Here is a 14,595-nt window from a genome sequence, read left to right on the forward strand (position 1 = left end):
CAAGCCAACAAAATGTTTAAAATAAGACAAAATAAGCTAAAACAACTAAAAACAAGACATTTCTTATTTTAATTCACCCCCTCAACAACTGTTCATTCCCTTTGAAGAAACAGGATTTCCAGTCTTGGAAAACATGGATATAGGAGGTTGCCTAATTTTTAAATGGTGATTTCTAGACCTTGAAAAGTCATGTAAATTAATAAACAGCTACGGCATTTTTATAAAAAATATATATTTTACTAGTTATGCCACGCTTTTAAGCCAAATATTTGTTTTTAATCCATGTAAATTCACTGGTTTTAAAAGTGTAGAATCCCAGAAGAACATTCAGTTCCTAAAAATTCTGGAATCCTGAAATGTAATTATTTAAAAATGTTATTATTTGTGTTACTTTTTTAAATTTACAACTAGGAGTGCCCATAGATTAAAAACAAAACTGGTGGCCTTTGAATATTATTGTGGTGTTGGAGTCAAAAATGTTTAGAATCACTGATCTAGACATTTAAAAGTTGGTTATACCTGTAAGTGGTGTTGGGTACATATACGTCCCTGGCAGGGAACTCCAGGATATCTTTTGTTGGCCGCACTCGACTGTCAGGGTAAGGCTTCAATTGGAGCAGCTCAGGCGTCAGGCAATAGTGAGGGCTCTCAGGGGCTGGAGAGATGTCGATCTTCAGCTGGGCTAAGGGCATAAAGTAAATGAGTTACATAACTCAATGCATAAATGGTTCATGGGGTCAAAATACATTGCAAAAACATGCCAAGAGAGCTCTACCTGTGATGGGCCTCAATCTACGCAACACAGATGATGGACGCCGCATGTCGGCTAGGAACTTGTAGAGATCTTCATCACTTAGTCGATCTCCTTCCTAATATGATATATAATATTATATAAATAACATATAAAATGTGAAAAGCTTTCATTCATTAGCTTTTGCAGTCTGACCTATGCAATGACGGGTAACTGGACAGTCAACGTCCAATGAATTTTTTTTCTTTTAGAATAACAGCGTAACCTGTTTGAAGAAGTTGGTGACGGTCAGGGTGGCAGGCCTGAAGCTAGTCAGACTGCATGACTCATCTCCGCTGGTGGTTCTCTCCAACGAACGACGCCCCACAATACTAGAGTTCCTCCGTTCGGACCACGAGCCTTTCCTCTCTGTGTGATGGTGCAGAGTCAAGAGTTAGAAAGAGATCCGATAAAGAGCAAAAGTGAAAGACAAAATGAGATGCGGAAGGTCCTATTTCAATGGGTTTCGTCACCCATTCAAATGTTGTTCGGAACACTAACCTCAAACTGTGCAAGTCCAAGTACAGGATTAATATGCACAACCATCGGTGTCATTTGTAGACTCACCTGAAAGCCCCATCTCCAGCTCTGTGTCTCTCTCCAGACTGCCTGCACTGTTCACTATATTCATGAGGTGTATGGCCGTCCAGGCAAAGGGCATCCGATAACGCCCTAGTCGCTGACAGAACTGTTCGGACTGACTGCGCAACTTCTCAATCTTTTCCTTATTCTGTGGTACCCAGGAAAAGAAAAGAAATACCAGCCACCATATTAAAAAGAATTCCACCAGGAGTTGGTGTATAATGTACAAACTATAATAAAATGCTTACTTTGGCAGCATCAGACTCTTTAAAGACCATGTAAGGCTCTGCACACTCTCCAATGTCTCCCTGCTGTAGCACCTTCTCAAGCTGAAAGCAAACACAGAGCAGATGAGCACTGATAATGTACTACTTTCAGTGAACACTAAATAAACATTAATGCAATATTAAAATCATTGGAATAATCATCAAATATGCAACTACAAAAAGAAAACTATACATTTCTTACTCCATTCATACTTAAAAATAATTGGCTTGAAAATATAAATTTATGCTAGAATGTTAAAAAGCACAAACATAAATTAATTATATTATTACACGGCTCCAGTCTTCAATATCAAATCAGATCCTTTAGAAATCATTCTAATATGATGAACTGGTGCATAAGAGATATATATATGTGTGTGTATATGTATACATATGTATGTAACCAACCTTGATAACAAGGAAGACATCTTGGGAAGGGTAGGTGATTGAAAAAACGGCAGAGCGTGCCAGAGTGGAGATAGCAGCAGATGGGATGTGTGGTCGGAGCATGGCCTTCGTTTGCTCAGAGTTCAAGTCAAAGTAAAAGTTCTCTGATATCTGAGGATTAAGACAGGAAAATGATAGGATACATTAATGTCTGTGGGAGTCTCTAGGAACAACTGTAATCTTTGAACAGGTGACTACTACCCTCTAGTGTTGAAATCAGTTAGCAATGTCATGTACAAACAAATGTAACTTCTATTTTATTTAACAGCAGAGGTGGGTAGAGTATCCAAAAAGTAAAATATTTACTCAAAGTAAAAAAGTCATAATTTTAATAGCTACTTGAGTAAGAGTAAAAAAGTATCCAATGAAAAAAATACTCAAGTAGCAAGTTAATAGTTTCTTCAGATCATAAATGCCGGCAGAGTTTTGCATTCAAATGCATGTAAAGGGGACCACTGACACATAGAAAAAAAGAGAAGAAAAAACATTCTTCACGTGCTCGCACTCATGACCACAATGAACATCTGAACACAAACAATGATCAAATGCGCATTGACGAATCTTCTTCCGTCTGTTCTCCAAAATGTAATGTCTGCAGGCGCATGTAAAGTGGTTAACTGTGTTGAAGCACAGGCATTCCTTTTCAAAACGAACAGTTCGCAGCCAATGCGCAATACACACAAATTGCAGGTTGGCAGGTGTTCATTTCATACTATATGAACCTGGGTGTTATACTCGATTGCAACCTGTCTTTTGATAATCATAATTCATATGTTACAAAAACAGCCTTTTTCCACCTTAGAAACATTGCTAAGCTACGTAATATGCTATCAGTTTCTGATGCAGAAAAGTTAGTTCATGCATTCATGACCTCGAGACTGGATTACTGTAATGCTTTATTAGCTGGTTGTCCTGCATCCTCAATAAACAAGCTACAGTTAGTCCAAAATGCCGCCGCTAGAGTTCTTACGAGATCAAGAAAATATGATCATATAACACCGATTTTATCATCACTGCATTGGTTACCTATAAAGTTCCGTATTAAAGCTGCCGTCGGCAAGTCTGGCAGATTGGGTCGATTAGCCAAAATTTTGAATGTTTACAACTCTCATGCCCCTCCCCACTACCAGCGAGCACCCTCCCATCGAGGTCGTGCTCGTCAGTGCGTCACTGTGCGTGTGTACCTGATTTTCTGTGAACGCGTCCGTCTCTTCAGCATCTATCAACACCATGGACTCGGAGGTAGGCTGCCCTGGCTAATCTAGCCATAGATAGCAATAACCGAGGAATTGGAAGCTTGTTAGTAGATTTTCTCTCCGCCATCACGCTTCATGCAATCTCCAGGCGAACTTCAGGCGTGGCGTGTGCATGTGATATTAACGTGCGCGAGTGAGGGGGATCTGTGGCGTGTGCACGACCTGTGATTGACAGTCAGATCTCACACCCCCCTGCGCTGATTGGACCTGATGAAGCGGGAGCGCTGGATTTTTGCAAAACAAATAACACGCTCCAGGTGGAGTTAGAAGCTCGGGTTTTTTTCTAAAACCACCTTATTTATGTTGTTCTGTCGGATTATAGTGTCGATTACACTGAAAATGATCAAAAAAATGTTGCCGACGGCAGCTTTAATTACAAGGTATTGCTACTGACTTATAAAGCCCTAAACGGCTTAGCTCCAGTCTATTTAACGGATCTTCTATCGCCCTATAATCCATCGCGCTCTTTAAGATCACAAAATTCAAGGCTTTTGGTCATACCTAGGATATCCAGAACCACCAAAGGAGGGAGAGCATTTTCACATTTGGCTCCAAAACTCTGGAATAGTCTTCCTGATACTGTTCGTTGCTCAGACTCGCTCTCCCAGTTTAAAACTAGATTAAAGTCGCATCTCTTCAGTCAGGCATTCATATAATATTTTTTAATCTTACAGTTCAAACTACAATCCGGCCTCTAGCTCATAAATGCCAGAGGAGAACTGGCCCCCGACTGAGCCTGGGTTCTCCCAAGGTTTTTTTTCTCCATTAGGTCACCTGATGGAGTTTTAGGACACCATTAGGTCACTTGATGGAGTTTTTCGGTTCCTTGCCACTGTTGCCTTTGGCTTGCTCAGTTGGGGATATTTTGGGGATATTTAATTTAATTTAATTTTATCAATCAATAAATTCCACTTGAAACAAACCTTGTTGTATTATTTTAATTTAATACTGTGAAGCTGCTTTGATACAATCTGTATTGTGAAAAGCGCTATACAAATATACTTGACTTGACTTGACTATGAACAATGGCAGCTTATTTAATGTATATATTAAGGTATATATAAAAAAAAACTGTTAATGTCATACTTTGTAGTAATATAATTCAAACAGAATTGCAAAACCAATTTAGACAGTTTTGCCAACTTAAGTCTTTGAACAGAATTGACTCAAAAAAGTGATTCATTTGTGAAAAAAGCGGGAAAAAATAGACAGCGCGCTTGGAATAAACTATGCATTTCTTAACATGTATTGCATTAAAATAAAGTAAGGAGAGGAACGTCGCCCAGCGTAACAAAGTAAAAGTACAGTTTTCATTAGAAATGTACTCGAGTTAAAGTGAAAGTTATGGAAGTAGAATAATGTCAAATGTTTTTGAAATAAAAAGCCTGTTGAATTGCACTACTTGAAAAAAAATAGGCATTGCATTAACCATGCTTGCATTTTAATGCATTGTATTTTTAGTGCTTACATTTTTATGGGCTGAAATTCAACATGGTTGAATATTTAAGCTGTGAATATTTCAATTAAAAACATTTCAAACACCTTTTCATTATTAAAAATTCAATAATCCATATTCACCTTTCATATTTCACTTCCAAAATATTCAAACTGTTTAAAAATACAACCAATAATATTCAACAGGCAATTTTCGGTCCATTTTATTTCGCTTTGCAAATTCGCTTCCACAAATTCAGTGGTTCAAATTCGACAGTAAATTCAACATTGACGTCCAGGAACTGCAGGAAAAGCAGTAGATTGCCGAGCATACTCTCCATCTGCTGTTAGTCGACCTCACCATCAGATGGTGCAAAAGCGCTTGTTGTTGACGAAGACATTCATTCATAAAATGAAAATGATTATCTGTGTCAGTATATGCGGAAAAGATGATAAACACACAAAAGCTGTGTTTATGTTTCATTCAATAACTTCATTGTTACTTTCCCTGTGTATTCTACATGTCATCAGCTTTCTCTACCATGAACAGGATTATAATCGGTTTCCCTCAATACCTCATACTCAAGGATTTCCCTTCCGTTGATACAGTGATATGAAAGACCAATCTTGCACCTTATTAGGGAAGTAGGCTGTAGGCTATTATATAGGCTACAGGCAAGAAGATGGACTCAGAATATGAATTTAACGCGCAAAGTTTCATGCTGAGCGTTTCGTGATATACTGGCATAAAATCAACACATACATAGGCCTATATAGTATGCATACGTGTATTGCATTAGCTTAAACTGTCACAGCACTTGCATATTGTCCTCCTATTGTTAGTTTAACTGTAAATCGCTTTGGATAAAAGCTTCTGCTAAATGACTAAATGTAAAAATTGGCTTGACATTGGACATTCGCACATTTAGGGACCGTCTCTAAAGTTTCATACAACATTGGCATACACGTTTCTAACTTCAATAGCAAACTTAAATTTATTTGAATAAATATCAAAAATCCAAAGGGTGCGCATTATGCCTGACACTAAATGAACACTTTACAGTAGGTTTTATGACTGTAAGTCGTTCTATTCAAATGCTATCGGAGTTAGAAACGTGTATACCAAAGTCGTATACACTTTAGAGACGGTCCCTAAATGTTCGAATGTCCAACATCAAGCCATCTGTATGCCAGTCTATCACTGGGAAACGCTCAGCATTAAGCTTTGCGCGTTATTCTGAGTCCATCTGCTTGCCTGCGAGTTTGGTCTTTTACATCACTGTAGTCCATTAAGCTACGTTAAGCGTTGTATATGTCCAGCAGGGGAATCCTGAAGTATTGAGGGAAACCCTAATAGCCTGCATGCAGCACATCCACAATATAAAGTTAAGGCAACTAAACAACCAAGAGAAATATATGTCAACCTCAAAAATGTAACATTGGATCTGTATATCCGCATCGGGGAATAACATTATAATCTCGTTCACGGTAGAGAAAGATGCATGTAGGCTACACAGGAAAAGTAACCGTGAAGACACTGAATTTAACATAAAACAGCCGTCATAATAATCACAAATACACTTACATTGCTGTAAATGAGTTTTATGAATGAATGACTTGTTCTAACTGTTGCTGGTCTTCAACACGCGCTTTTGCACCATCTGATGGTGAGGTCGACTAACAGCAGATGGAGAGTATGCTCGGCAATCTACTGATTTTCCTGCAGTTCCTGGACGTCAATGTTGAATTTACTGTCGAATTTGAACCACTGAATTTGTGGAAGCGAATTTGCAAAGCGAAATAAAATGGACCGAAAATTGCCTGTTGAATATTATTGGTTGTATTTTTAAACAGTTTGAATATTTTGGAAGTGAAATATTAAAGGTGAATATGGATTATTGAATTTTTAATAATGAAAAGGTGTTTGAAATGTTTTTAATTGAAATATTCACAGCTTAAATATTCAACCATGTTGAATTTCAGCCCATAAAAATGTAAGCACTAAAAATACAATGCATTAAAATGCAAGCATGGTTAATGCAATGCCTATTTTTTTTCAAGTAGTGCAATTCAACAGGCTTTTTATTTCAAAAACATTTGACATTATTTTACTTCCATAGAAAGTACCCACAATTAAATCTAATCTTCCAAAAAATACTCAAGTAAATGTAACAGAGTAAATGTACTTTGTTACTCCCCACCTCTGTTTAACAGTAAACTACTTAATATTCATTATTTGGGCTTTAGATTTCCACACACATTTAAACTGTACATTACACAAGGAATCATAACAGCTCACCTTTTTCTTTTCTTTGATATCATATAAGGCCAAACTTGCAAATATTGGCTCAATTTCTATCTCAAACCTTAAAAGTAAGAAGAGAAGCATATCAGCAAAATTGTAATTGTAGTTGTAAGGTTAAAATTGAGTCCGGAAAGGCTGTTCCCCACTTACTTCAAGGATAAGCACTTGACAAGAAGCCTTTGACCGAAATGTTCTTTGGGAACATCAGGCACACAGTGGCGCTCAATGGGTTCTTCCTACATGAAGGAAGGGAAAAAGAATGCAAGAAATGTAATGAATCCTGAAAAGAATGAACATGAAATTTGTGTCTTTGGACTTGTGAGAATCAAACAAAATGTCATACTCTACCTCATCCAAAGCGGGATGCAGTGCGAAGAGCTCTCGGTGACGGTTTGACTTGCGCTGGTCCTCATTGTGGCGGTCGATCTCCTCGTTAGGTACTCGATCCAGAAGGTGAGCCAGCAGAGCATCAGGCTGAGAGTTCTTCAGATCAAAAATACTGCAAGCCCAGCTGCCCCGTGGGGTGTCATCAATTGACATGGACCTTCGCTTCAGATCATCCTGTAACATGCAAAATCACTGATTATATTCACAGAATTTAGAGAGAAACTCTCAGCAGAGGGACACAATGGAATTGTGCAAGGGTATTATTCTACTGGGCTTAGCAACAAACAAAAAAAAAACACGCAACAGTAGCAAAGACATATTTACCTGATCATCCTGATAGCTGCTGTGATCTGGCAACTCATCAGACTCAAAAACCTGCTTGGGTAAACCTCTCTGCCTCTCCTTCTGCTTATCCAAAGTGTTGGGGTTAAACGCTGTGCCCAACTTGTGATACCTGTGGATCCAAAATATATTGATTATTACCTGAATGCTAATCAGCATGCAAAATGGAATGTGTATATGTGTGTGTGTGTGTAAAACGATTACAAATTAAAAAATAAAAACTCAAATTCTATAACAATTATTTTACTTTTTTTAGGGATTAAGAGCATTAGTTGTTTAATCATAACAAAATGTGAATATATATCTTATTTCTAATTAAAATGTGTCACTACTCAAATTGTAATGAACAAGAAAACAAGATTATGCGAAGCATCACATTTTTACATTTTATATTTTGTCAGTAAAGCATCACACATTATCTTTTGCAATGAGTAGTTTGCATAGTAATGTTACAATTCAGTTCAGTGGTGCTTTGTTACTAATGGATACAATTACAGAAATTCAGTCCACATAATTACGTGAAAGTTTGTAGGCTCAAGCTAAACTTCCAATCTTCTGAATGACAGTAATTACTTCACTTTTATACACAAATGAAAAAGTATTCCCTTCTACCTCTCAACAACATATCGCTGTTTTCTCTAGCACAATGACTGAATGGCTTTCAGTTAAAACAGCTCAAGCATGCATTTTAGTCTGGGAATCGCTTAAGCCTTGTGTGTGAAACCAGGCATAAGTCTGGCTCACTAACTTTAAGAACATTATATGATCTCAGTCAGGATAAGAGTTTGAGATTATCAATTAAGAATCACCAAAGCAACTGATTCACAGTAACTTATTAAGGCCCTAAAATTTAGTTAAAAGCCCCAGTCTACAGTATTATAAAATACTGCAGGCAAAATACACTTGAATTCCTTTTTGTCAGTTATGAACAGGCCCACACAAAAATTATGCCTGCAGAAATCTACAGATAGTGTTGCAGATACTTCCGCAGGATTAAAACATCCGTCAATCACGACGCGGCACCAAGAACGTTACATTCTCAGCTCCATTGAACACATTTTCAATATTTAAATCCATGTAGCAGAATTCTGCAGATTGTCCTCCAAAAACATCAATGTAAAATGGAAACTAGGAACTAAACCACTTGAAATTTAGCACTTATAAATATCGTACTTGCGGTTAACGACAGCCCAGTCCTCAGTGTAAGAGCGGATGCAGTCTCTGACGTGTGAATCATTCTCACTGTAAAATCATTTAAAATAGGAACAAGTTAAAATTTTAAATCAGTGAATGACAGTGATGAGTTTCACAACTCTGCTGACAAAATAAAAAGCAATCAAGAAATATGAAAAACATTTGGTTACCTGCTATTCAATATTAAAAATATGAACAAATTAATTTATAAGCATTTTAGTCCTAAATGACTATTGAAATAATCATAGCATGTGATTTTAAAACTGTTCACATTGGCAATTCGATGACATTTATACACTTTTTCATTGTGTACATTTCAGTTTTCAGGATGCATACTAATGTCTGCCTTAATTCCTCAAAACACACTCACCCCTCCTCAGGCACAGCCTGACCAAGAGTTCGACACTCTCTTGGCGTGTAAAGCACTTCAATGTCATCTGGAGGAAATTCGATCAGATCTCTCAGAGGTCCTGACTCTATAATGGGAGGGTGCGTGATCAAATACTCTTCAAAATCCACTGGCTCTACAGCCTCTGTCAGAGGAATCTGAAGGGAGAAATCCAAAGAGGAAAAGAAAGAGAATGTGAGAACTGTTGCCACTATCCACCAAGAAAGACGGTATCATGTTTTACTTACAGCATTGCTAGTGGCATTTCCACCAACACTGAGGTTTTTGAGAAGTTGAGGCGAGCCTCCGTACTGACCAGCAATCTGCTTCCTGACCTCAGCTGCTACAGTCCTGGACAACAACAAGAGAGCATAGATGGTATTATAATACAAACCACAAAAGAATCCAGTCATCTCACATTAAGCAAATCATAGAATAAAGGCTATGTTTAGAGTGGACTACTCAATTACTACGTATGCATATACTATTGTTCGAAGTTTGGGGTTAGTAAGATAATATATATTTTTTGTATATATTTTTTGTTGTTGAAAGAAATTAATACTTTAATTCAGCAAGGATGCATTAAATTGATCAGAAGCGATAGTAAAGATGTTTATAATGTAACAAAAGATTTCAGTTTCAAATGCTGCTCTTTTGAACTGTAGACTGCGGTTCCCACAAAAATAATAAAACAGCTGTTTTCAATTGTTTTCAACATTGATAATAATAATTAAGAAATGTTCCTTTAGCACCAAATCAACATATTATAATTAATTCTGCAGAATCGTGTGGCAATGGAGTAATGACATTTTCATTACAGGTATACTATTAGATAGATTTTAAAATATATATATATATTTTTTTAAATAGTTATTTTAAATTGTGAGAATATTTCACATTTTTATTTATTTTTGCTGTTTTTTTATTATTATTATTAAATAAATGCAGCCTTTGTGAACGTAAGAGACTTTCTTCTGAAACATTAGAAGATCTTACCAACCCAAGATTTTTTTCGAAAGGAAGTGTAAAACACAACAGTTGTCGCATGACCTCGCTAGGTATGCATGTTTAATTCAATGCCATTCTTATCACCTTGGAAATAAATATGCTTATTTTGCATTTTTATGTTAAGACTAAAGCGTCTTTCTTAAAATGTGAGCCAACAAAAGAATCATGATAAATATTACTGACTTGTCCATCCCACTGGAAATCAAGCACACATCATGATAGAGAACAGTACAGTACAGTACAGTAAAACACCATCCAGGTATTCCAGTAATCTTGCATACGGTGTACAGTATACAAATTGATTCCTGCTAAAATGGAACAAGTAGCCTAGTTATGCTATATATGAAGAGTTCAGATGCAAAGTCCTCTAAGTGCCATCTGAAATTTTCTTCTAGAATGATAATTTGTATAAAGCTTGTATATTTCAGTTAAGTAATTTCACTTAAATGACAATTAATAGGTCATTTGCATTGCCATTTAAGTGAAAATATTGAACTTAAATATGCGAGCTTGATAAAAAATGATCACTCTCTCTCAAAATTTCAGATGGCACTTAGAGGCTTTTGCATCTGAACTCTTCATATATGTGACCCTGGATCACAAAACCAGTCACATGTCGCACAGGTATATTTGTGGCAATAGCCAACAATACATTGTATGGGTCAAAATTATCGATTTTTATTTTATGCCAAAAATCATTAGGATATTAAGTAAAGATCATGTTCCATGAAGATATTTATTAAATTTCCTACCGTAAATATATAAAACATTTCTTTTTGTGAGTGAATGCAGCACAATCGCGAACATAAATGGACAAGTTTAAAGGTGATTTTCTCAATGTTTAGATTCTTTTTGCAACCTCAGATTCCAGATTTTCAAATATTTGTATCTCGGCCAAATATTGTTATATCCTAACAAACCATACATCAATGGGAAGCTTATCTTTCAGCTTTCAGGTGATGTATACATCTAAATTTAAAAAAATTGACCCATGTGACTGGTTTTGTGGTCCAGGGTCACATATATATATATATATATATATATTTATATACACACACACACACACACAAGTGCATGGTGCTTATGACTGCCAATAGGTTATTGACAAAGGTTAATTACTATTGAGTATAACATAAGACTGTAATGTATTACTTTTTTTTCTTTTAGCTTTCACAGACTGAATTATAGCTAGGCCTGTAAAGTACAAACAGAAAAAAATATATACTTAAGTTTGAATCAAAGCAATGTGTCTGGTCATCAGTAAGAGTCAAATTGACAGTATTATTATCAGAATGTCTTTGTTGTAGCATAGTGTACCAGTCAATATCCCTCCCTAATCAGAATCCTCTTCTACTATGTGTAGAATGACGTACACCAAAACAAAAACCCGCCCTCAGTTGGTTCTGGAGGGACCTTTATTTAGGCTGGACATTCCTGAAGAGGGAACAGATGATTAGCCCACGGATGTGTTGTTTACCGAGGAGCCGGCTAACCATGAATTTCTGTGCATATTTCACACACCTCTGAAAAAGCCTTAACAGAGCCATGAGAAACAGTTTCTGTGACTTACGAGAAAAGCTTTCAGATCCAATTAGCACTGCATTCAATAAAAATAAAATGGAAAAAAAGGGAGAAATCCAAGATTTTCAGAGCTTTCAGTTTTGTTTTGACTGTGAAAAAATTTGATATACATTGACTTTTCAGAGACTTTTTATTCTCTATATACTATGGGTAATAATAAAACATCTACTGACATATTCCTCTATTAATAAAACAAAACTAGTAAAGTTTTTGATCATATAAATAAACATGTTTTACTTTTTGGTTAGGTAAGAAGATTGGAATCAGGACAGCGGGTGCCACCACGTCTATATTGAATGATCTTATCATCACATTACACACTGACAAGACAACAACATTTTTAAGCATCTGGGATATGCCATGACTGTGGAAACCACCGGGGAGCCTAAAAGGTCACTTCCTTTTTTAGATCCATATGAGGTCTAATCCGTGACTTAACATCACAAAAGAAATCTCAACTGAAAATATATGTCTAAAGTCAATGATGAGACTTAATTATAGTCTATTACAATAACCCAGGGACTCTGCTCCACAAAGTACGGGCCACTAGCCAAAATCTGAGCAGATTTAACTTAAGCATCAATCACAGTGTCATTACAGAGCCAAGTATCTAATTTAATTGAATCATACATTGTATTTCAGGTTATTCTAGATCTTATTCTGAAATTGGCTTTATGATAGCTACATCATGCAATCTGAACACTTGTCACTTGAAGTTGATAGTGTTCTCTATGATACACAAGAAATGCAAATGCATTAATATTACTCATGATCTCTAGGCGTAAAGTCATTGTTTACATTATTTTTAAATATATTTTCTTTTTAATGAATCATATTCTTGAAATCAAAGACGTAGTGCACTGTACATTTACAATCTGATTGCATATTGACTACTACACTAATATATATATTGCATATTGACAGCATAACATCTCATGATCCTATAGATGTGTCAGTATGCCAAAGCCATCGTCTCACAAAACCCAAACACTGCATTCCATTGATTCACTCCAAGTCTGCATCGTTATTTCCCTGTATGGGCTCAACCAAAGGCTCATTTGTGGATCATAAACCCAGCGATGAAGACTGATTTTAATGCACAGAAGCACAAAGGCATCATACTGCTGTCTTGCAGCTTAGGGTGGGTCACACTCGGGCATCTCTATGGCTGTGACTCAAAACCTAAAGAGCTGTCTACCTAGACAGCATTCCAGACGAGCTTATCCGACTCAAACGTGCTGGCTGGGTAGGCAGCTCACTAGGTTTTAAGACACAGCCTATAAAATCAGCGTCTGATCCAGCTAACTCAACGCCTAGGCCTTATTTGGAAAAGACTGGCACACTCGCCAAATGCATCAGGCAGCATACAAAGAATGGTCGCACGACTCGGGGAGAACATATATATAAACAGGAGATGCGTTAGATATCCTTACCTGCTGATTTTTTGGGCAAAGGCGCGGCGCTCAGCCATGACTGTAGCCGCTGAGTGCTCGAGTAACTCCAGCGCTCCAGCCGCGATATTCCTTTCCCCACCCGTACCCGAATTCCGTTAAGCCCCACCTCCTGACTCCAAAAAGACGTCTGTGATTGGACAGTTGCAAAGTCACTCATAAAACCGTAGTAACCATAATAAACAGAGAGGAGGAGCTCAGGGGCGGGACTTGCGGATTACGGCTGGGAAAAATGACAACGCACAAGAGAGGAGAACGTACCGTAAAACTGGAAAAACAAACGCATATTATCTTTTACAGATGAGATGAGATTATTATTATTATGCCTTTTTTGTCTGTTTGGTTTTTAGACTTCTCTTTAGCAGCATGACATTTTATAGGGAATTAACAGTGCAGTATTTTGGGATTGAGGGCTGGAATCTTCCCAACATGATTCATATCCTGTGCGTACAATAGAGGGCTCTTTTACAGGAAGCTATCAGTGTAACTAAAAAGTGTGAAATGCATCCGTTTCCACTTCCACCGATAGTGCAATCTGTAGTCAATGACAGCTTTATTTGTGTATAACCATGAATGAGTTTTGTAATATTGTATGCTTAATTTTGGCGCATTCGATAACTAATACTATAATAACATTGCAAAGAGTAATAATGTGTATAAATTACAGAAAAGCTTAAAGAATAGATACTTATTTCATTAGATAATTAAAACTAGATTTAAACCCTTAACAAGCAAGAGTGGAAAATAATCAGCAAAAAATCATTGAATTCATGTCACTTTTTATGTACTACATCTCCACTAAAGTAAAACATATCCAAGGGAGGTTTTGATATGTTTGATAAGCTATATTTTGGATTTATGTATCTCCCATGAATAAGTTATTAAGGTATTTTTAAAAAAGTCCACAAAACCCACGACCATCCTTTATTGTAAACCCGTAATAAGCACCAATATGTGTCTACAAAGGTTTATTAACCAGATTATTATTTTTTTATTATTATTATTTTAACGAGTGGTTCAAAAGGACCGGCTGGCAGAAATGAGTCGGACTGCCATGTTGTTATTCTTTGGTTTATATGACTGCATTTATAATGCCTTGTATTCATTTTGTTTGTTTTTTGTTGCATTGTAACTTACTTGAAATGTTTGCAAGAAAAAAAAGAA

At 36.6% G+C, this 14,595-nt stretch overlaps 1 protein-coding gene across 9 annotated transcripts in view; it reads right to left on the reverse strand.

Moving 5' to 3' along the window:
- The window catches only part of dock7 (dedicator of cytokinesis 7), a 48,693-nt gene extending 35,157 nt beyond the window's left edge, over positions 1-13,536 (reverse strand). For all 9 annotated transcript variants that reach the window (XM_082135993.1, XM_082135992.1, XM_082135991.1 and 6 more), the window contains exons 1-14: positions 13,414-13,536; positions 9,640-9,742; positions 9,374-9,549; positions 8,983-9,051; positions 7,792-7,921; positions 7,429-7,641; positions 7,231-7,316; positions 7,075-7,141; positions 2,047-2,196; positions 1,621-1,701; positions 1,358-1,520; positions 1,017-1,159; positions 776-869; positions 520-682 (exon numbers count right to left, since the gene is read on the reverse strand). In XM_082135993.1, the coding sequence (XP_081992119.1) occupies positions 520-682; positions 776-869; positions 1,017-1,159; positions 1,358-1,520; positions 1,621-1,701; positions 2,047-2,196; positions 7,075-7,141; positions 7,231-7,316; positions 7,429-7,641; positions 7,792-7,921; positions 8,983-9,051; positions 9,374-9,549; positions 9,640-9,742; positions 13,414-13,451 (1,676 nt within the window). In that variant the 5' untranslated portion in view covers positions 13,452-13,536. The remainder of the gene's footprint in view (positions 1-519; positions 683-775; positions 870-1,016; positions 1,160-1,357; positions 1,521-1,620; positions 1,702-2,046; positions 2,197-7,074; positions 7,142-7,230; positions 7,317-7,428; positions 7,642-7,791; positions 7,922-8,982; positions 9,052-9,373; positions 9,550-9,639; positions 9,743-13,413) is intronic.
- Between the last annotated feature and the right edge of the window lie 1,059 nt (positions 13,537-14,595).

The sequence above is a fragment of the Leuciscus leuciscus genome (assembly GCF_965113295.1).
Source record: "Leuciscus leuciscus genome assembly, chromosome: 14".
In the NCBI taxonomy this organism is placed as follows: domain Eukaryota; kingdom Metazoa; phylum Chordata; class Actinopteri; order Cypriniformes; family Leuciscidae; genus Leuciscus; species Leuciscus leuciscus.